General features: G+C 33.4%; 1 protein-coding gene across 7 annotated transcripts in view; it reads left to right on the top strand.

Annotated features, from left to right (window-relative positions):
* Positions 1–22,767, top strand: part of LOC118205610 (death-associated protein kinase dapk-1-like) — a 154,050-nt gene extending 131,283 nt beyond the window's left edge. For 6 of the 7 annotated variants that reach the window (XM_085810997.1, XM_085811002.1, XM_085810999.1 and 3 more), the window contains 4 exons: positions 11,343–11,525; positions 15,439–15,633; positions 17,799–17,971; positions 21,533–22,767. In XM_085810997.1, coding sequence (XP_085667123.1) covers positions 11,343–11,525; positions 15,439–15,633; positions 17,799–17,971; positions 21,533–22,463 — 1,482 coding nt within the window. In that variant the 3' untranslated portion in view covers positions 22,464–22,767. The remainder of the gene's footprint in view (positions 1–11,342; positions 11,526–15,438; positions 15,634–17,798; positions 17,972–21,532) is intronic. The other variant, XM_085811001.1, reaches the window with a different exon arrangement.
* The last annotated feature ends 700 nt before the right edge of the window (positions 22,768–23,467 follow it).

The following is a 23,467-nucleotide window of genomic DNA, read 5'->3' on the forward strand; positions in this document are numbered from 1 at the left end:
ACTTCTTACATCCATTTCTCCTTGAAATAAACAAACTTGGTAATTAGTATTAGCAAACTTGTTCTAAAAAATTCAGTAAATTTCTGGGATTAGGAGACCAGCACCATCGAAATCGATAATTGCACTCCTAACTTCCAGTATCTCGGTGGAACCTTCAATTAATTAAGACTGTAATGTATTTTGCAGTAATTTACAAAACAGACAATCTTCTTAGTAGAACATAAATTTTATTTCTAGTTCACGGTGATAGACAAATTTTATACAATTCTTAAGTGGCAAAATTTTTATACTATTCCTAGCTGGTAAAAATCTACAGAAATCTAATCTTTTAAAAAAATATCTCACGTTGCTGAGTAACGGTTTAATACAAATATGGCGTTGCCCCTTCAACAATAATTATATTTATTTATTAAATAACAAGATATTACACTATACCTGACGATTTACGACCAACAATTTCTGTCTTAACACACAGCAATAAAATCACATTCCTATCATTTACAACTGAATTCGAAATAGTAGCCTGAATTTCCATTTCCTTTGGTTTTTCTTCTTCCGGTTTTGAATTAGATTTACACTTGCTAGAATGTTCAAATTTAAAACAAATAGCTTTGGCATGTCTACCAAAGCAGAATGACCACTATTTAGCATTACATTTTTTCACAAAACAATTTGTATTTGACATCTCCTTTCCTTAATTAATTTATCCCTTTTTTGTTGCACAGTCATGTTTTCACATTCAGTCTTATAGGGACCTTGACCACAGAATAAACAAACTTGGGAAGTTTTCGCCATAAATTCTGTTACTGATGAGTGATGATTATTACGACTCGGAAGGAAGTTTCGTTTCTGATTTCGAAAATTGTTTTGTTTGTGTTGGTTAGGATGAAAATTATTATATGAAGATACATTATTAGAATTAATACGGAATGCCTTTTTCTTGCACTAATAGCATTGTGTAAAAACTGCATCAATTCCTGTAAATCATGACAATTATTTATATTTTGCTTAAAAAATTCAAGAGTCAATTCTGCAAGCAGATTTTTTAGTATTATGTTAGTCAGTATTGTTGTGTATGTTTCCGATTTGACATTTAATTCCTCTAAACATCTAATTTGAGTTTGTGCTTCAAAATAAAGGTTACGAAGAGCCTGAATGTTGGAAGCATTTTTTACAGGTGCTAGATTTAATAAATTTGACAAGTGAGCATTTATTAAAATGTCTGTTTGGCCAAATGTTTCAGAAATTAATTTAACAGCCTGTTTATAATTCTCTGGAGTAATTGAGAATCCTTTAATGCTAGCTAGGGCTTTACCACCTAATAATGACTTTAAATAGCAAAATTTGTCAACATCAGTTAAATTAGAATTATTATGCACAGAATTCCCAAACTGATTCCAAAAATCTAAATATTCTGAAGGCTCACCATAGAATCGAGGAAGCGAAAGTTTAGAAAGTTTAGTTCTATTTTCTAAATGCAAAGTTTTATTTTCTACGTGAACATTTTCTGGATTTTCTGTTTGTTCACCTGACTGATATTGAACTTTTCCAATTGATTTAATTTTGTTTTGCAACTTTAACTGGTATTATTTTTTCGTTATATTCATCTACTGTGTTAATTTCATCCTTAATTTCTTGTTCTTCTTTCAACAATTCGTCAATGTCACTATTTAGTATGTTAATAATTTCAATTTTACTATTCAACTGTTCTAAATATGAATCACATACATCTATGTCAATATCTGAGTCATTCAAAGATTTGTTTATTTTTACTACTAACTTCAAAGTTTATTCACGATGTGTGTCACGCTTAGTTCGAAGTTTTAACAATTTAGCCATTTTCACGATTTCTAGCAACAAATTTTACCCCTCAAATACTTCTAATTCTAACAATAAATTCTAATTCTAGAATTCTAAGAAAACAAACTGTAATACTCAACAACAAATCACACTTTAAAGCATTAACAACAAATTCTAATTCTAAGAAAACACAGCATTTACTTACTTGCAAATACATTCGAATTTCCAAATATTAATGCAACCATTCAGTAAATGCGAAACCTAAAGTTGTAAATTTTTACCAAACAAGATCAACGACATCAAACAACTTTACCACTTCAACAATTACAAAATATTCTATTCAAACAAATTTTCAACTAAACTATTTACTCACCTCAACATTACGATAATTTCCGGCCGATGTACCACATGTTACGAAGCGATTAACGATACGAATGCGAAGTTCGAAAGGCGAGTAATAACCCTTGGCGATTCTTGTTCGAACGCTATTTTGTTTCAACGAGTTTGCATCAGTGGTAAATTTGATCTTGATTTGGTATACAAAAATACATGACGATATCTTTCATTTATATTTAATTTTCATTAAATATAAATGAAAGATATCGTCGTCATTTTCATTAAATATAAATGAAAGATATCGTCATCGACACCAAATATATCACAGTAATACACACACGTCGCAACAGCGAACCACAGTTACATAACGTAAAAACACAGAAGAATTCTTTTGGCGCAACAGCGTCCTCTATGCTATGAAAAGTTCCAACAACCTCAGTCAATCACTTTTTAATTAGTAAACATAACTTCTCTATGATGCCCACTATCATTGAAGATCAAAATCTTCAGGAATCACGCATAGCTAGCTTAGAGAAGGTTCATTGTACAAAAACAGCCAGTATGGAAATCTTTTCATAAATGAAGCCACCATAGTTATTAAATATAATTAATATACAGTGTACTTATATTCAGAATTCAGAACTTGAATAAATTTCTCGAACTGTTTTAGCATTCGAAAAATATTATATTTATTACCTTAAATTTCTAAAACAATATTACATATTGGTCCAAATGAATCACTGGGACTCGGACAACATTTTCCCCCTAGCTTTCTTTTAGCAACAGGATTCTGAAATCGTTTTAATGTTTTATGTAATGTTTGTCTTCCTTAAGGCGCTCACAAAACAAGTTACCCTAAATTTTTCGTCCGCATAGTGGTCGTTTTCATCTTACTAACTGATTTGCTAGTGGATTTTGGGTGCATGGCCTATTACTGATGAAACAATAATAGTAAACACCTTCTAGAAAATGGGGATATCTAATGCTCTTGATGCCATATTCCCACTTATTTTTACTACTTTTATCTTCCGAAAATTGAGAGGGAAAAATTAAACGAATAATTTAATTTCCAAAGGACACAGTCACAGTAGGAATATTACAAATGAAAGGTAATCATGGATAAACTACTACTACCGCGATATTATTTCTTTAAAAGAAACCTCTATTTCAATAAGAATACACATAATTGCAACATCTAATAAGTTATCTCATTTCTTTATAATTTGAATTTCTCTCATTCTCATTGTTGTTCTTGAAACACCTTAGGCCTCAAATCATACATAAATAATTAAAGAAGGTGAATATGCAGCTGATATGGCAAAATTGCACAGTGAATGGCAGTTGGTATTTGCTTTCACTTATAACGTTGCGCGCCTCCAACTTGCACGCAACCAAGAGGTGACTGTGAAAACTTGTATAAAAGATAGAGCCTTGTGAAGGGTTTAAGTCCCTTTTTATTCAACGTAATAAATTACAATTGCGTGCTCTTGACGCTCACAGACTGTGCCAACTTGGCAGTCAAATAAAAATATTAACCTGAAAAGAAAGTAAAGACAAGATTCTAACTACGAGGCTCTCTAAAATAACTAATTCACCGCGTTTTACAATACGGCTGCTAATTCAGCAGACTTGAAGCTCACTGGAACGATTAACACTACTTTCCGCCAAGCACATAGGCCGAAATGCGGGGTTTTTCAAATCTCTATAACTACCTCCGCGCTCGCTAAGTAAGAATAACTCTCTCTCACCGAACTTGTTTCCTTCTATTTAAATCATACTACTTCCGCTGATAATTTGAATCCTTGCGCGTTCTACTAAAATTTACATATTCTGGCATTGGCAGTTCCAGGGGAAAGTAAGGCTTGACAGGAAAGATAGTTTAAACTTAAAATAAATGTTAGTTAAAACAAATATAAACCCTACACACTATCAAAGATCATTTTTTGTATTAGGCTGACATAATATTCAACAGTTAGAAGAGAAAGATTCAACGGGGCCTTTAGTGTACAAAAGTTTGCCTTTGTTAGTATGACGAAAACAATCATTACGTCGATAAATCCATTTTAAAATCTTGGAATATTCATTTTCTAAATGCATTAAAAGGGGGAAAATTATGCAAATATTTTTTTTAATTTTCAGAATCTGGTTCTAAAGCTGGGTGGGGTGGAATATGCAATGCAATACGGTAATTCTGAAGATCATTGCTCGTGGTAGTACAAACTGAGTGGTGATAACTTGCATGCTGTAGAAGACGACACAAATTGCAGTTCCAGATGCATTAAATGCTTTGAGGTCTAGGGAATAGCAGTGGGCAATAATAAGAATGAAATTCAAGGTATAGGGAAGTAGGAATGAAAATTATTATTATCAGGTACTCAAATGTTAATGTTACTAAGCATTCCTATTGGAATGTAGGTTTCTTTTATATAATAATACTATAATAGTTACCAGTAGTTCATTCATGAATATTTTTGATTGGTTATGCTCTTACTGTAATCACATCCTTCAAAATTAAATTGATTGCTTAATTTCCCCCTTGATTTTCATACTATAATATTAGTAAAAAGGAGGAAAATGTCTGCAAGTAAATATAACTCCTCTTTCTCTCTATATATAGAGGCATATACATGATCAAAATAAATTAGAAAATTAAGTTCAAAGAAATTTTAAGCTAAATTACGTGTTTAAGTTGCAATACTTCAGTTGTAATAATTAATACTAACAAAACCAAACATCATATTCCCATTCTGCACAGTATAAAAATTCTTCTGCAAAACTGCAAAAATTACCAACACTTTGGCTTATTTGATAACTTTGAAATTCATTCCTTTGTTTGCATTTACAATTTATAACTTTAATTTTCCACAGAAATTTGCTTTTGATTTTAAAAAATTTCACTGGCATAATTTCATTCACTTCAGTATATATTAATAGATGCAGAAGGTTTTTGTACCTTACATAATTTTAAATCTTATGTAACCTAACGCAATTCAAAACTAAATCAAAACATAGATTAGAAACTGCATAAAATTTAATAAATGATTTCTACTAGTGTCACACTAAATGCTATGAAATTAATCAATAAAATGAGATAAAATATATAGAATTAATATTCCACATGTGTGAAGTTGGAAGTTTTACGTTAAATACTTTTTTTTAATTAAGTAGTTTTAAAAATGACCCCTTAGAGCATGGGACCTTTCGTAATTAGAACTTGCAAATCCACTTCGCTAGTCTTTCATAACATTGCTTTTCTTTTATTAACAAGAAATATTGCATTCAGTTATTTAATTTAAGATTTCCAAAAATAATGCTACTGAAAGGCATGAATACTTACTTAAATTTGAAATTAATTTGGTTGACTTAAAATAATATTTAAAAAAATAAATCTTCATATATACGTCTAAAAATCAGACCTTATTAATTCTCTTCTATTTGAACAATATCTGAATTCTGCATTAGTTTGGACTAGTAAATCATTGGACAATTAAATGCCAAGCTATAAAAGAACTAATGTAGTTTACAAATGCATTGAATTTTATTTCCTGCATTAATTTTCAAAGAAAGTAAAATTTTCTGCATATTTGCATCAGTTGGATTGATAGAATATGGAAAAGCATGCAAGGCTATCAGCCTAAAGGGAAATATATATTCATGGACGGCTTTGTAAGGAAAAGTAGCTTTCATTTCCATTTATTCATGTGTGTATATATATATATATATATAGATATAGATATATTTACAATTGTTAATGCTAAAATCAATGCTTTATTAAAAATTTATTATTATTTTATTTTTAATACTAATATACAGATACAGAATTGTTTTAAATTCCAAAAACAATCATAATTTATTTTTAAGAAAACTTATTTTATGATTTATATATTATATTACATGAATAATAAGAGAAACATTTGTCAAGAAATGTATCAAACTTGTATTAGCAGATTCATGCTATCCTAGTAACTAGACTATCATACTTCAAAACTGTATTAAAATTGGGCAAAATAAAATCAACATAAATTCTACAGTAAATGTTTAAAAACTTATAAGTATGCAATGGTAGTTATATATACAATATAATAATTTTTTTAATTTATAAAATATTAATGAAATGATATTTTTGGAAATGATGTACAAAATTTTAGTTTTCTTTTATAACTAGTTTAACGAATTTTTAGAAAAATATTTTAGGTCATTTCCATCTTTACCCTGTTGATATTGGTTTAATAAAAGATATGGAATAATTAAGTTGCATTTAGTTAGTAAAACAAAACATTACGAAAAGTATGATGCGACATATTTTTAATCAATATAATTACTTCATTTTGGAATTAAAACATTTTCGTAAGAAATTAATACCATTGAAAAAATAATATTATTACACTAAAGAATAAATGAGATTCTCGACCGCGTTGTTCAAGTTTTTGTAATTTTACTTCATAACACACTCGTACACAAACATATTAGACTGAATTATAAACCAAATATAATTAATTAGGTAATCCTAGAAAAAGAATAAACTAAACCTAGTAAGCAAAAAATATATACATTGCATTCAGAATTCTAAATGTTTACATAAACTTTTCTCGCAAGACCTGCCGGGAAAAAGATGTCAAACGTTCTTTGGTCAGACGATTGCAAACGAACGCTAACATGATTAATTTTGTTTTCAACAACCACATTACCGTTTCAATTAAATACCCCAACAGTGGTTAAATTTTGGAATAATTAGTTATAAATAATAATACGGGCAATTCAAGACGTAATTTATCGGATGCACAATGACAAAATACTACTATTAGATCTGCATTTGGAATAAATATTTTGCACTCTTTCAACTCATTAGACATTACGAACACTGATATTAATTAATCGCAAAGCTTAAACGTTTAAATACTTACTCACTACATATAACAGTGCAAAGTGCATGAGAATAATCTGCATAAAATGAACAAAAAAATATTTCAAACAGTAATTGTAAACTTTTTCTTACTTACCTGCGCTATACAAACAACATGCATTCAGCCATGTTTTTTTCTGCAACTAGCTTTCAAACACTTTTCTCCTGATTGTCTTAATTTCCAGTCAGTCACGTGATTCTTCCGCTCGGCTTCTGAAACATTATCTGTAATGCTACAGGCAAATCAGCTTTACCCGCCACAGTTTGCTTTCAACCTGTTACCATTAAAAGAAATTCTTGTGTAACTTTTTGATTTCTGTAACTTTACAAAACTTTTGCCTGTAAAGAGCGAACTTTTTTTTTACAATGTACGCATGGGGAAAACCACGAAATCGCCCATGCACCCAGCCCGTTCGAGGGATTCGAACCTCGGACCGACTACCAGTGTTCAGCGTCTTTACCGCTCGGCCGCTGGCGGGCTGGTATTTTGATTGATTCCTGTATGTAACTGTAACTTCATCCGGCCCTCATATGCTTTCCAGTGTTCGAGAAGTGTAGTTCCAATGTTTCGAAAAGTGAAGTTCCAGTGTTCGAGAGTTACCATATTTCGAGAAATGGAAGCTACTAAAGATTTCTCGGCGGCCAGGAAAAACTATATAAGATCGGAAAGAGCATCAATTTCTCAGTTGTTAGTTCAGAGCGACTTCGGAGTTTTGAGATCTCCGTGAGAACTTTGCGTTTTAGATGCGCTTTACATCGCGCTGAGTTAAACGTTCTCAGTAGTTTGTAGTATAACTGCTGATTGTTCTCTGTGATACTAGGAAGAGCTGTTCGAGTGCTTTTGTGAAAAGTTCCAAAATTCTAAGGTGCTCTTTTTGATAAAATTAATTTCATCAAGCTATCATCGGTTCTGAGTCCATTCAATCTATTACGAATCCGTATGCATGCAACAATATTAATTGTGCTTCGAAATTTAATTGAAACCGTTAGGAAAAAATTATTAAATCAAGGAATCTGAAAGCTAGTTATTTCCGAATATTTAAAATGATCTACTTCATTGTTTCTTTCTTTAGAAGTTATACGTACTTCATACCGCAAACAAATATTATCAGCATACTGTACGCGAAAATGAGGAATAGTGGTATCTGTCAAAAGAGTGAATTTCATGTACACTATTCTTTAAATGATGACGGGATATATTATTAAGTAACTAAGAAAGTTTTTGCGGTTTTCGTCAACTCATTAAAAAGGGCCCACGAAAATCTTAAACACCCATTTCATTCTTTGAAATAGTCACCATTGCCTTCAGCTACATGTTGCCAACGAGATACAAGCTTATAAATACCCTTTCTTGAAAAAAAATCTTGTTTTCTGAAGTCCAAAAATTGTGGTACAGCTTTTGTGACATCATCAAGCTTTCAGAACTGCTTTTCCGCAAGTGGCTATCCATGACCAAAAATAGGTAATAGTCAGATGGAGCGATGTCCGGGGATTAGAAACATTTTGGCAGAACTTCCCCCAGTTGAACTCCCAGCCCAGTTGTTTTAATCACCTCTTTGAGCGTTTTTGCCGTATGAAGTCTGGCATTATCTTGGAGAAGTAGAAATCCTCTTCTGTTGACCAGTGCAGCTGAAACTCTTTGCAGTTATGATTTTTCCGCTTTGTAAATGGAATATGCCAGCTCTGGTTCACCAAACACAGAGGATTACCTTCTTTTAATGAATGCCCCGTTTAGGGGCCAATGAAACCGAACCAAATGTGGACCAATTATGTTTCCTATTCCGATTATCATACATGATCCATTTTTCGTCACATGAAGATTTGGTCCAGGAACGAGTCTTTATTTTGGCGCGACAGCAAAGGCAAGCAAATGTTCAACCTCTGGAGCTTGTTCTCCTCCGATAGGATATGAATAACCCACTTGATTAGTTTCCATGTCATCCCAAGGTTATGAAGATGTGATCGAATTGTTTCATCGGATACTACAAACCTGTGTGCAAGTTCCTGGTGGGCTTGATGAGGATTCTAGTTGATTTGATCCTGCAGCTAGACCCTGCCGAGGGTGGATGGACGACCAATAAGAGGCTTGTCTTCAAGGCTGTCGTCTTCAGAAGAAAATCGGCTGAACCACTTTTGAGTAGTTTTGAGTAGTCCGTTCACTCACTAATGTCTCTTCAAGCACGGAGCATATTCTTTTAACTGCCTCTGCATCTTTATTCCTAAATTTGTACTCGTAAAGCAAAATAAGCCTCAAAATCTCTTTTTCCAACGACAGTGTTCTTTGAAGATTGCGCTTCCTGCAAAACCGATAGCGAAACTTGCTATGCATTAAACAACTCTCTACTGAATAAGGTTTGAAAGGAGTGTACACGTATGATGTCATCAGAATCAATCTGACCACACTAATGCGCCAAAAGTAACTGATCTAAAAAACCCCACGAACTTACTTGGTTACCTGGTACTTGTTTCTAAGCGTTACCAAAAAAAGAATATTAAAGCTATATTGAACAACATAGATAAATGTTATTTCAACCTTTAATATAAAATTACTTCGTGTGGGTTACTTGAAGTGGTCCTACCATTATAGTTTCGTTCTGCTGTAGGTTAAAAATTCACGAACCTTATATGGATATGAATCATCAATACTCTTTATTCATCTTGAGGAAGGCATTCCATATCCACACAGGCAAATGGAAAGTAACTTTCTTAGCTTGATATTTATGATTCTAGCTAAACGAAAGCAAAATAGCCTCATAAAGCTGGTGGAAAAAATGAAAAATAGTTGTTCTGTCTCTTTTAGTTATGTTTTTATCAAACGTATTAATGATTTTAAAAAAATCAGATCATTATAAAATCATGATAAAGAAAATACTTACAGAACTTTCATTGGAACCGGCAATATAGCAGAGTCTAATTCTCAGGTTGATGATGAAAATAAAAAACACATTCATTCCAGTACTAAGAAAAAATATTGTAATAAAATCGAAGAACTAAAAATAATTAGATTAAATTAAGAAAACATTCACACCTCAAATCTGACACCCGCCAGGTGATACAAGGTGTTTTTCAAAAGGATTTGATCAATCTCGCTTATAACTATGAAAATAAACAGCTATTTAAAATGCAATCAAAATAATTGCTTATAATTTGTCTAAAAAAATCAGAAATAATCTTACGTCGGTATTAATGTCCGTCATGGGCCTGTCGGGATCTTCAAATAGAGTTCTTATGGCCACATCGTGATCTTCTAATCAATAAAAACTTTTAAATCAAGAGCGTTTTCAAAAATCGAAAGGGAAAACGTAATCGAATAAACTAAAATTCGCTAAAAGCAGAATTACTTGCTTTGAACTCAGAAGTTGTAAAAGCTCTTTTAGATTTTAGTTGTAAAACTGGCATTCACAAAGCAAACACAAGTGTAGTAATCGTTATAGTTGTCAAGATAAAAAACTGGTACTTTTCCGTTTTGCCGGCGCAAGCGATAAACTCGCCAGTAATGGTACAACCGATGTCAAACGAAATATCCTCGCTGGTAACCTTTTACTTGAACTTTTACATTTTCAAAACAAATCGCAGCCATTTCTTATCAGATTGATCGTTTCTTTTAATACTGGCATAGAATTACATAGAATTTTTACCAGCTAGTTCAATTTTATGTCCTAAGGTCATTCGCGGGCGGTAATTAAGTCAATTAGGATGAAATCATACCGCTCACCCGATGGCGAAAGTATAGAAAAGGCAAGGCAAAGTCAAGAGTTATTCAATTCTTATTAAAATGCACTAGCGAAGTAAAGTACTGCGGTTTTACAAAATTTCTGAGTAAGCTATTCGAACGAAAAACTAATTTCTTAAGTCGTCTTCAAAGAATATTATCCAGTGTCTCCTTAATCCACCTATTTATGGCACGGTTAAACTCTCAAATCGAACATCAGTAACAGCTTTTTCAAATGTGGAAATAGAAATGTGGAAACGGGGCTCATCGCAGGAGTTGAAAAATTTCTGAAGTTTTCACATCATCTTTCCACAAAAAGAAAATGAGAATGAATGAGAATGAGAATGATGAATTCTCTTCGTACTTCCATGGTTGCAAAAATGCGTCACTATCAGTCAAACAACTGAATGGACTGAACAATATTGCACGGGATAACTGCATAAACATATCCTGATTTTTCTCTGGCCGATGGCATTGCGGAAGCTCTAGGAAATGAAACAGAGAACTCTGGAAATAACTTACGTACATGTAAATCTGATCTAAATTCTTCTATTTGATAAATATCTAATTGAATCCATTCTCTTTTCAAAGGTTGTGTATGTAGCGTGCGAGACGAATGATATAATAGTTTTGGATCCCACCTGGTTGTGTGGCCCCATTTTGGGATATTTACTGTCTCAAGAGAATCTGGATCGAGCACGGTTTACAGGAATTTATTCAGCGGACGATGTACAGCTGCTGTTTCCCGAAGCAGATGGTCAAAAGCTCTTACTGGTAACAAATTTACTTACTTATGTGAGATACAATGATAGATACATTAATTTTAGAGATTACTGATATTGTTTGTGAGAAGTTTGTTGATACTGATTGTTGGTAATGATTATTGATATTACTTGCGAGTTTTAATATTCATAAATTATTTTACCTACTTTAGTAAACTAATTGCAAATCGCGGACATTCTATTTTCTCAGTCCTATCTAAAAATATACAAAAAATTGGCAAAAGTCACACACATGTCCAAAATTAGATCGCTTCATCAAAATCCAATTAAAGATGCAAATGTTCAGAATTCTTTGCAATTAGATTCGCGTTTGATCAGTCTTATCAATGAGTCATATTGATATGTTATTAGGGTCCCTCGAGTTTATGATAGTTGTAGACGATAACCATAAATTGCCCTTAGATATTTTTCATTAATATCTTACACATTAATTACGTAATATTACATTTCCGGAAAGTTGCATTTCCCATTTTTGGAATATTACTTAGCTGTTATTTATCAATTTCTGTTTCAATTGTAACACACATAGTGATGTCTGAGCTAAACTATTATAAGATTTAACCCACAGTAAATTGAAATCTGTTGTTAATTTCACTTATTTTACATTCTATATTTTACAATTATTTATATTTATTTATAATAAAGATAGCGCGAGAAAAACGAGGGCTTTTATTAATAGTGCCCGGTCATAAAGGTCACACCATTATACAGATCATTTTCTAACTAAATAGAAACAAACTTTATTAAGGTGTAAGCCCAGCTAAGCAAGTAGAAACTTGATTTGCTTTGCTGGTCATACTAGCAGACTTAACCCTATTTGCATGGCAGTACCTAAGCATAAAGGTTGCTTTTTTAGAATTTGAAGCTGATCTGAATTAAGAGTGCGGGCATTTTTACGCCACTTCATGAAGTACTCATATGAAGATTTCTGTATTTTCAAACAGTGGCTGACTTGCATTAACTGACGATCGCTTCATGATTCTTATGATGAGTTCCCATAATTACGTGGCAGGTATTCCGTTTGGATGAAATTTTGGGCTTTTGTTACTTTTCATATTGAATTACTTGACATGATAGACAGTGCTGAATAAGTCATGTGGTTAGACAATTCGTTAATGCATAGTATACGCACACGATGCCAGTCCCAAACCTAAAGAAAGAGATTTATCTGCAATTTAGTTTAAAGAAAATTTTTCATGTAAATCAGAAAAACGCATTCAACGATATTTTAAAATTTCAAGAACAAAGCGTTCTTGGAGAAGCAGAGTAAGCTTATAAGGAATTATCGCCTTTTTTTTTCCACTCTGTTATGACACTGTGGACTATTTTACGTTAAGTAACCAATTATTGTTATTTAAACCTTTACTAAAACTTCTTCTTTCTGTAGTCCTCAGCAGAATTCAAATTAGATGGTATAGATTTAAGTCGAGAGTTTGAATGTTTTGTACATGGCATGTTTTTAAAGTAAGTACCATTTGGAAATAAAAAAGAAACAAATAGAATTTTCTTATTAATTTTATTTTTATATGAAAGCCTAAACCTCAGTTCATTTTTCTACATAATTTCCTCCAATATTAAGGCACTTACTTTATCGTACAACCAGTTTTTGAGTCCCCTCTTTATAGAAGTTTGTCATCTAATTTGATACCCTCTCCAACACGGTCGTTTTGACCTCATCTTCATCGTTGTGACGAAGACCGCCCAGATGCTTCTTTAAATGCAGGAACAGGTGGTAGTCACTGGGCGCTAGATCGGGGCTATGAATAAAATTGTTCTTAGAGAAATGACGCGATGAGATCTTGAGTTCGTTTAGCCACGTGTGACAGGCATTGTCGGGAAGCAAAACGATCTGCCTGCTCAGCATGTCATGTCTCTTGTTTTGGATTGCACATTGCATTCTGTGTAAGGTCTCAAAATATAGCGTAGAACTTATTTTGCTGAGGCAAAAAATTCCCAAGCAGCACCCCCTTTTTGTCCCAAAGCACAGAACACGTGATTTTCCGAACTGAAACTGTTTGCTTGAACTTCACTGTCTTGAGTGATGATCAATGCCGCCATTCCATGGATTACTGCTTCGATTCTGGCGACCCAAGATTCGTCGCCTGTAACAATTTGGCTAAAAAAATCATCACCATCCTCACAGTACCACTAAAGGAAAGCTAAAAGCACTATTTAAGTGTTTGATTTTGCGCACCTGTTTCAATATTTTCGGTATCCAGCGTGTGCAAAATTTTTCATAATTTAAGCGTTTGCTCACAGTTTCATACAGAACACTGCAGAATACCCGCGAAAAGTCATCAGATAATGACGAATAGAAATTTTGTGTGGTAAACATGTTTACTAAAAGGCAACGTTTTGCACATATTTGGTATCTGAATTTCTAAAATAAGTGTTTTTTTAATCCCCTTTTTAATTTCGAAAATTTCCTTTCTGGCGTGATTATAGACATTGCCATGCACAATTTCTTAGTGCAACTGACACATTTTGTTCCAATTTCCTTACCGTACATGTACTGAAGTACGTCCGCGTACTGAAGTATTGGCAATTTAGGATAATGTGTCAGTTTATGATTATGTGCATAACTTTCCATTTAACAGCAACACGGAAAGCCCCTGTACATCTGAGTTCCGTTTCAAAACACTTAGAGCATATGCAAAATTTTAAAACCGCTGTAAAACTTCCCTTATTTTTTAATACATTTTTAGACTCTATTTATTTTTTGTGGTTGGAAATTCAGGAATTTTTGTCAGAATCAGTTAGCTGGAGTTTTATTTCGATTTCACTACAGCAGTTCACTCTGTTCTTTGTATCATTACATTACACTGTTATTCCCCAAACCCATTGCCCTTTTGAACGTTCTTTGAAAATTTATTTAATTCGCTTTCCCGTAGCTGCGTTTTCTTCAACAATCCATCTCATGCTTTCTTTTTCTGTGAATCTGATAAATATTTTCTGTCTGTGTAGGATACGTGCTTTGTTGATACACGGGTACAGTATGTACCGCGGGGGGCCTATCTGACGCTCGTATCTGTTGTCGGACGCTAAACTGGCTTAGATCTAAGGTTGCACTTGTTTCTGGCTTAGACTGTAAATCCTCAGAGCCTTGCCCTGTAAATGCTTCTATCATTGTTAAAAGTTTATAATTATGACTTAGTCATATTTAAGCAGTAACGTGAACCTACATTTTAAAACAGCAGTAACTAGTAACTGACTAATTGACTTTATATTACATGCATCGAAATTTTTGTATTTCTATCGATAAATTTTATTTGAACTGTAAAATTCGATTGTTCGAAAGTTTATAGAGTTTGATTTGCTTTGGGAGCATAAATAACTTTTTTATTCAACTCAACTTGGAATATAAATGCACTTCTTGTTCTCACAGAAATCAACCACCATTTGTGGCGATGTAACCAAAGTAACATTGAAATTTAAACTAAAACGTAGGCTAGTAGTCAAAGACTGCACAAGTGAATTTAAATTGAAGTTGGTCAAAACTCTAACCGGCAGAACAGTTTAAATGTCGGCAGACAGTAACGCACAGCCGAATAATTACAAACTTATTAGAGATGGCAGAACTAAAGTAAGGTAGCCTCGAGAGGCAGAAATACACTCTGCCTTACAGTCCATAAACATCAGCTTAAATACTCTCCAACTCGTTTACATTTTTTGTGAGCAAACTGAAAGGAGGACTTATAGTAAAGAACTGAAATCATAAATAACTGATTAATGCAAAATAATAGTAACCTTATAATTTTACTGAAATAACTTTCAAGGAAATTGCAAAAAAATAAGTGTGAAGAATCTGTGACTGGCTTTTATAACTTTTTTTTTTATGATATAGTATATCTTTAAATGGTAATAAGAGTCTTGCAATGAAATTTGAAGTAAATATTCCCTTTTAGGTCTTAGAAGCCTTACAACTGTGCACTGAATGCGAATCAGAAGGTGATATTGAATACGAGTTTCCTTGCTTTAATTTAGTTGGAACACTAAAAGGACTGTGGGAGCCAGCCCCCTCACAATACGCAGCTTATGGTGGAGTCAGGCTGTTCAGCAAGCACAAACATTTACTAGGTTCACTGTTCTCTAGATTACAGGTATTGCTGCTAATTTTAGTATAGAATTTTTAAGCATTATACTCTTCATTTTATAGGGTGCTGTATCAAGAACCTTAAATAGAGCTTTTGGCGTTGATCAAGGTTAGATTGACGAGAACTAATGAAAGATATTGCCAAACTTTGAAAACGATTGTCGATAACTTCTAGAAATTTAATTCCTTCGTGACGAAAAAGTTTGAATGCTTTTGTTGTTTTAGACTAGTGATTTTCACACCGATAATATAACAGTTAGTTGTACAAAGTTTTAGTTTATTTCCGTGTCCTTGGCTACTAGAACTTTAGTGAACTGTCGAGCGACTATTCGCTGGTCTTCTTGCAGCTATAAAATATAAGTCCAAAGAAGGGTTAAAATACCTTTTTATTCACTCAAAGAAATATTACAGTTATTCCCTCTCAGGCTTACAGGAAAGCCTCCACTTGGGCTAACTAATTCTAACTAGCTAAACTGTAGCCGAAGCTGTGCAGAAATAACTAATCGAGTTGGCCCGTAATTTCAACCTCACCGGTGAAGGTACGTAAGACTATGGCTAAAAGTAATAAGATAGCCTCAAAGCAACGACGTGGCCCAAAGGAAGAACACGCTTTACTGAGAACTTCTGAGCTCTTCTACAGGAAGTGACTGAACTTCCCATTAAATACTCGTTCTACTTCATTTACATAAAATGTGATATTGAAATCTCATTCTGGCAGGGAGTTGTAGATGGAAAACAATAATTTAAAGGAAAGGGTTTCAAAATTAAAGATAGCTGTTAGAAAATTAAAATAATCCTTACAGATGATACCAGGGGCGTAGCTAGAGGGGGCAAAGGGGGCATTTGTTTTCCATCCTTGTCAAGCAGTACGGGGCGCGAAATCTTCAGTTGTCCTTGGGCGCTGAAAACCCTAGCTACGACTCTGGATGATACTAAAATTATGCAGGATGGAACTAGGTCTCGAGAGTCGATATGAAGAATATAAAATGTTTTAACAACAGCAGGGTATCCAAGAAAATACAGTTACCAGAATCATCATATTTAATTGATCGGGCTACTTTTTGCAAGAAAAGCTGTTTTGTACCAACAGATTTCAGTACAAACAATGAAAGCGAAGTAAGCGTAATTAGATAGTTTGAATAAAATAGCTGAGAAAGAATTCTTTTGCATTTAAATTCATCTTTTTTTTAAACTTCTATATCTAACATATTTTCAATTGATCAATTGAAAATTAGGTAAAAAAAAAAACAGTCTTAGATTGATGTAGATTGTGAATAAAACGTTAATGGTTATCGCCTGATGGAGATTCCTCATTTTCAGGTACAGAAACATTATTGAAAAGGAGCGAAGACTTTTCTTTATATAGTGAAATCAATTTTAAATGAGCATGTTTCTTTTTTGATTAGATCTTTTGTTGTCACCAGTTTAATTTTGATTTAATTTAATTAATTAATTTATTTAAATTTCTGTCTTTAGAATCTTATTTGCAAAAACCTGATGTCTTCTAAGCTGCAGTTAACCAAATTTTAGTTCGTATAAGATGCAATTTTGAACAGTGTTTTACCATTTCTCCGTCTCTTCCCGAAAAAGTTGTTTTAGTTCGTAGTCTATATCAAAGGTTATTCTTGCAGAGGAAAGTATTTCATCAACTAGCACATCACTTTGCCACCCAGACGGGACAGTGGTTAGTTACTCTGACTGCCGTACCGAAGAGCTCAGCTCGAATCCCGCAGAAATCATGTATGTTTCTAAATGTACAGAGTCTTTGCGGCGTGGGGGCACTTTAAAAGTATAGCGAGCCAAAAGCCTCTCGTGTGGTTTGGTGGTAGAAAAGAAGGGCGGAAGACCCTCGAATCACCTTTCATGGTGCTGTCCCTCAAAATCGGGGTGGAAGTAGAAGTCCAATCTTTAGACTCTGGCAACCATTCTTCTATGAAATATAGACTCGACAACAAACAAACACACACATCACTTTGAAAATTTAGACGACTTCTATAAAAATACGGCTCTAACATTCACAAAATTCCTTAGAGAGAAAAACGTAAGCATGTAATTTCAAAGAAAGATTAATTAATAATGCTAGATATTTAAGCTAACCGATGTAAACAATGTTGAAATCCTGATTAAAAGTGAAGAAGCTTTACTGATACTGCGGTCATTTCTTTGATTCAGGTGCACTTACGACGATCTTCAAAAGAACACGCAGATCCAGAATGTGATCTTTATCAATGGTGCCGGGGCAGCAAGTTTTGTAGCGGATTATTGGAAGGTCTGATAACACTGGATGATAAAGGCACAGCCTTCGAAGTTAAAGTCAGAGGACCAACTTCCATGAGATCTGAATGGTACTTAATATATACTTTTTTAATTAAAACTGATTTTATGAATAAAAATTGACTATGTTTTTCATTAATCCCTATGCAGTTTACTTATGAGTTCTAACTATACAGGGAAGTACTATAACTTCCCTGCATAGTTATAAAGCTCATTGTATAATTATTGCACAAAATGTCGTAAACATCTAGATGGTATTAATCAATGCATAAATCGACGCTCTAAAGCACGTCTATCATATTTATGTAGTCAGAAAAAGAGTTTTGTTTTTCGGAATTTAAACCAAATATCATAATCAATAAAATAACAATAGCTGATATAAAATCCCCCCCTTACTATAATTAATTTGGTTATCATCCTTTTTTTCACGAAAGTAATGACATACCATATAATGAGAATAGTATTAAGTATATGGGGCAAAAAAAACTTTCATTATGAGACACTGAAGAAAATTTATTAAATTCTAGCCGGACAATTCATGTTTGTATTTATTATAGAGCCATTTTGGATACACAGAATTTCTAACGTCAAAACGAAAAATAAAGTAACAGTAAATTAAATTCAAAAGACTAACTTGTGTAGAAAATAGGTACGGGTTGTCTGATGAATAAATGGATTTTATTAATATTCCAGAAGTGGTTTTATGTTTCATAGTCTTTAAGTCTATTAAGAAAACTGTCCAACAGATACTATAACCTATTAACTTCTTTTCTGTAGAACTTTCTCTGCGAAATGGTAAATCTCTGAAAAATTAGGTGTTTTATATTTTTATGACTTTTAACTTTGACTCAACACATGGTGCCGGATAAAACAAACAAAAAAAAAAAAAAAAATCCAAACAAATCAAATTCATAATATATCATAAGATCAATCATATAGTGGTAATGGGTTAGTACAATAGGGCGCGTTGTGAAGCCCACTAGGTAAACAATAATCCAAATTCAATAAAAACTCCATGTTTCTTAAAAGCCTCCGGGCTCAAACAAATGGAGGGACATGACAGACCACCCAAGAAAATAATACACACAAGATAAATAAATGCAATAAAATTATAAGACAAACATTTATTAATTTCTAGAATATCCAATTTTAGATAGCTGGCCAGACTACCATTACATACAACAGTTATTAATATTATACATTATGTATCAATTTAAAGGTTCATTTATCAAGATCAAATTTCCAAATTAACATACAACTCAATTTCAAATTCTCTTTAAGGTACAAAGCAATTTTCTCATTATTAAACTAATTTTCCCATTATTAAATTAATTTTCCCTTTACACTAAAATGCATAATTAGTTAACTTTTTCCGGCCAAGTAATCTATGATTCCTGCAAATAATAATAATAATAATAATAAAGTAAGGAACTCACAGTTAGTAGTCAGGAAAAACCTTTGTCACTCGGACCAGAATTTACGATAACTTCTAGAATAAGTCCCTTATTGCTGAGTGAAGTAGAATTTCCCGCATCACACTGCTTTAGCCGGATTATTAGAGTTTGTAGTCGGGCAAAACCTTCGACACTCGGACCAGAATTTACGATAACTTCTACAATAAGTCTCTTATTGCTGAGTAAAGTAGAATTTCCCGCATCACACTGCTTTAGCCAGATTATTAGCCGAAACTCGACGAAAGACGACACCAGTAGATTTTACCGCATCATACATCTTTAGCCGGATTATTAGCTGAAACCCGCACCGCACCGGATACTCCTCACGGATTTTAAAATGATTCGCCTTCAACAGCATATGTTCATAACAGCAGAGAGTTCTCGAAGAATAAAGAAGATACCAGAAGTAATTAGTGCTAAAAGTTGTAGGTAAAGTACTCTTGGAAATTAGTATTTTATTTTAAATCTTTCTAGAAGAAAATGCTCTTCTAGTAGCTTAGTCAGTACAATCCCGACCTGATTTGGGCCGAAGCCAGCCGCAGGACGAAAGCCCCCGCACACTCTTACGAGACTTAAAAAATGTTGCAACTCAAATCACTCCATATCGGACTCCGCTCCAAAATCTGAATCAACAACCGGAGCTCGCGAGAGCAATACCCGCAAGGGGTCAAACTCTCACACTCTTTTTTTCCTTTTCCTTCTAGCTCAAAAATCAGATTCCGAATGACTTCTTACATGGTGCAAGCACCGAGGTAAACTCTCCTCCCTCCTCCGAAAATTTTATAGACCTACAAAAAAACATCAAATTAAATCTTACCAATTCCAGGATTTTACTTTATCTTTAACTGAGAATCAAACGAATCAAAAACAAGAAAAATCTGACAATGAAGCCAAACATCTGTACTCAGAACGTAGGAAAGTAAAGCAGACCCCCCAACTAGCGCTGTTTCGCATTACGCTCTACTTTGATGGAACGTATCCCCCGCGTTAAGCGGGGTCTTACTGTAAGTGAAAAATATTCCCTGTCCCAACGAAACGTTTTCAAATATAGTCAATAAAATGTATTTAACATATAATGACGAGTTAACGATAATAAGTTTTATTTAATGAGGAAAAAAGAATGGTATCAAATTATTTTGTCGAAATTCTTTTCCACAGGTTTCGAAAAGAGAAATAAGCCACAGCTTCTAGGATCACAAATTGATTTAATACTGTTTTACGTTAGTTCACATTCTCCAGTTTTCCCTTTTGTTCACACATAGGGAATTCTAGACCATCTAAGATTTTTTTTTTCTTTCATTGTAAGAAATGCAGCACAGTTCTGTGCAGGAAAATCCCCCCTCAATCTATAAGGCTGTAGATGTTCTTAAGTCTCACATTACAAAAGAATTATCTAAATTTTCAAAAAGAATTGTTTTTGTTATCTTATAATTTAAAAGTGAATTTGGCAATAAATCTAGAGTCGGTTTTAAAAGGACTGCGTCATTCGATTCAGATTCCATATGATATACCAAAAATTCCTCTTCCAAATGAGGTAAACTAGCTCCATTTTTCACAAGGAAAAAAAATTGAAGATATTGAGGAACTTTCACATTGCACCTCATCTCAACTCAGATACTTCATTGCCGTCGTTTCTCACCAGGACTATGTACAGGGACTAGAATGGCTTGATAAGAAGGTAACTGTATCTTTGGTTACTGAAATCTTAACTTACATGATTCACTAACAGAATTTGGATATTTTATTTCAGTATAAATTATTATTATATTCACAGCAGTAAATTTGTTTTAGCAAAGTTAGCAATATAATTTCTAAGCAATGTTCGTCACTTGGTCATGGTTAATTTTCGGCTTGATTATATATAAAATACGTTCATTATTCTTGTGACAAATATACTTTTAACGTTACTCCTTGTAACACAAAAACAAAATGATATACACTATTTCAATTAATCTTTATTATGGCACATACGCCACTCAAAGAAAATCCAGGAAATTTGTTAAATTCCACAAACGTTTAATCTATAAAAAAGAATTTGGTACGTCTCATTTCGTTTTATCTTGAAATGGAATTAAAATTTATATAGCAAGACTGTAAAAAAGATAAGTAAGAAAGATGAATACACGCTATTTTGGCGTATTTTTTCTTGTGTTTAATTTTCTTTATTTCTCTTTTTAGCTTCTTTTTCCAGGAGGATTTGGTCAGTGTTATAGAACAAATGCTTTTCGATGTGTGCCCAGGTCTTCTAATCGAAAGACATGTTCTCAGCAGTTCACAGTTGCAAGCACATTCGAAGCAAGTATTTTCCTATTCACCTATTCTTACCATGCGAGTCTTACTTCGGGATGGTGTGTATGGCACAGTTATTAACGAACAAACGAATGCTAAAGAAACTCTACTTTCTCTTTTGTTCTTCAGCACTCCTGAAGTATTGGCATCTAATCAACAACATGAACACCTAGAAACGCTTAACACACAAATTCGTATCCCGGTTTCAAGTTCCATGTTCCCGCATAGTCAAACAAGTCCACTGTTGCAGCGCCAAAATCAGCTACCGCACACAACAGCCGGTCGACGGAGATCTTTACCACAGCAGCAGACGCCTTTGCCTCGCAGTATGTCTCAGAGTTCCGCCTCTCAGTTGCTTCAGAATCGGTGCAGCAACCTCCAGGTGCTACGGTCAGATAGTTCACCAGCTCTACTTCAAGATCAAAATCCAGTAGTTACACTGGTTTCGGACTTGCATGCCTCGCAGTTGCCGCTGTTGTGCTGTCAGTGCTTTTGCGCTATCCTGGATCCTCAAGAATCAATGGGTAGAGATTGGTGCATGCTGGGTGTTCTCTTAGGAATGACGGACAAACTGCCAAAACTGGACCCGGGAGACAATCCAGCTTTTAGCCCCACTGCTTGCATTTTAGGAGAGTGGTTAAAGCGCCCAGATAGTACGGTAGGTCAACTGTTGATGAAACTGGAAGAGCTGGAGCGAAATGATGCAGTAGAAGCCTTAATGTCAACTTTGCCGCTGTTCAGAATCACGCCTTCAGGATTCCAAGATTTAAAAGATATTGAATCTCACACAATACACGAACAATCTGCCACTAGTCTCTAGCTTGTTTATATTTTTTCTTTGTATATTTATACTATATTGAGAACCTTTGTTTTTTTTTAACAAGATGGCAATTAATTTTTTACACTTATTTACCTTACCTTTCAACGTATTATATATTCGGTATTTTATAGTAATGCTGTTATCAAGAGATTCATAATAAGAATCCATATCAAAAACTCATTTAAGTTTTCTTATTGTCCTTTTCAAGAATGCTCAGTAGCTAATTCAGCTTACTGTTATCGCAAGCTTACCGAATATGCAAACACAATATTTATCATATAAATAAATGTTTAAAAACTTCAAATTTTGTTCTTTATTCTAATTTCTTTCATATTGTCTAAATCATGTTATTATAATATAAGAAACAGAAAAGTATAAGTCACATCTGGTTTAGTGTAATAGACAACAAATAAATCAGTGAATAAGAAATGCATTGATAAAAGGATGCAGAAAAGATGAAGATAAAAGTATGCAAATTATAAATTATTTCAAATTTTTCTCTGCTTTTTTCCAAAGATTTTTAATTAACTGTTCAAAGATTAGAACACACACACACACACACACAAAAAAAAAAAAAAAAAAAAAAAAAAGTGCATGAAAAACTAAGAATGATCAAGCAGCTAAAAGTATGCTGATTCCACATGTCATTAGACTCGACTGTGAATCCCAGGCATGGCATGGACTTTAGTGGCAAGACTGTAGTGCCTTTACAGAGGGCCATTAATATCTTTTGATCTGGAAGTCACATAGAAAGGCCTTTTTTATTCCGTCAAAACTTCCGATTTAAAATTACATATATCAATATATATTAAAGATTACGGTCAATATATAGTAAAGAATTCCTTGCTAAGAAAGAAGTATTCACAATTTTACTACCGTTAATGCTAGGGAAAACGAAATAGGGAAGTGATATTGCAATCGTTTCGTACTTTATTCTAAAGCAGGGGTTTTCAACCGGTGGTACGCAAAGAAGAAAAGTTTTTTAACTATTAAATTCAAAAATT

This window comes from Stegodyphus dumicola, chromosome 2 (assembly GCF_044657685.1).
Source record: "Stegodyphus dumicola isolate Sdum_Otavi_A_Nest chromosome 2, ASM4465768v1".
Classification (NCBI taxonomy): domain Eukaryota; kingdom Metazoa; phylum Arthropoda; class Arachnida; order Araneae; family Eresidae; genus Stegodyphus; species Stegodyphus dumicola.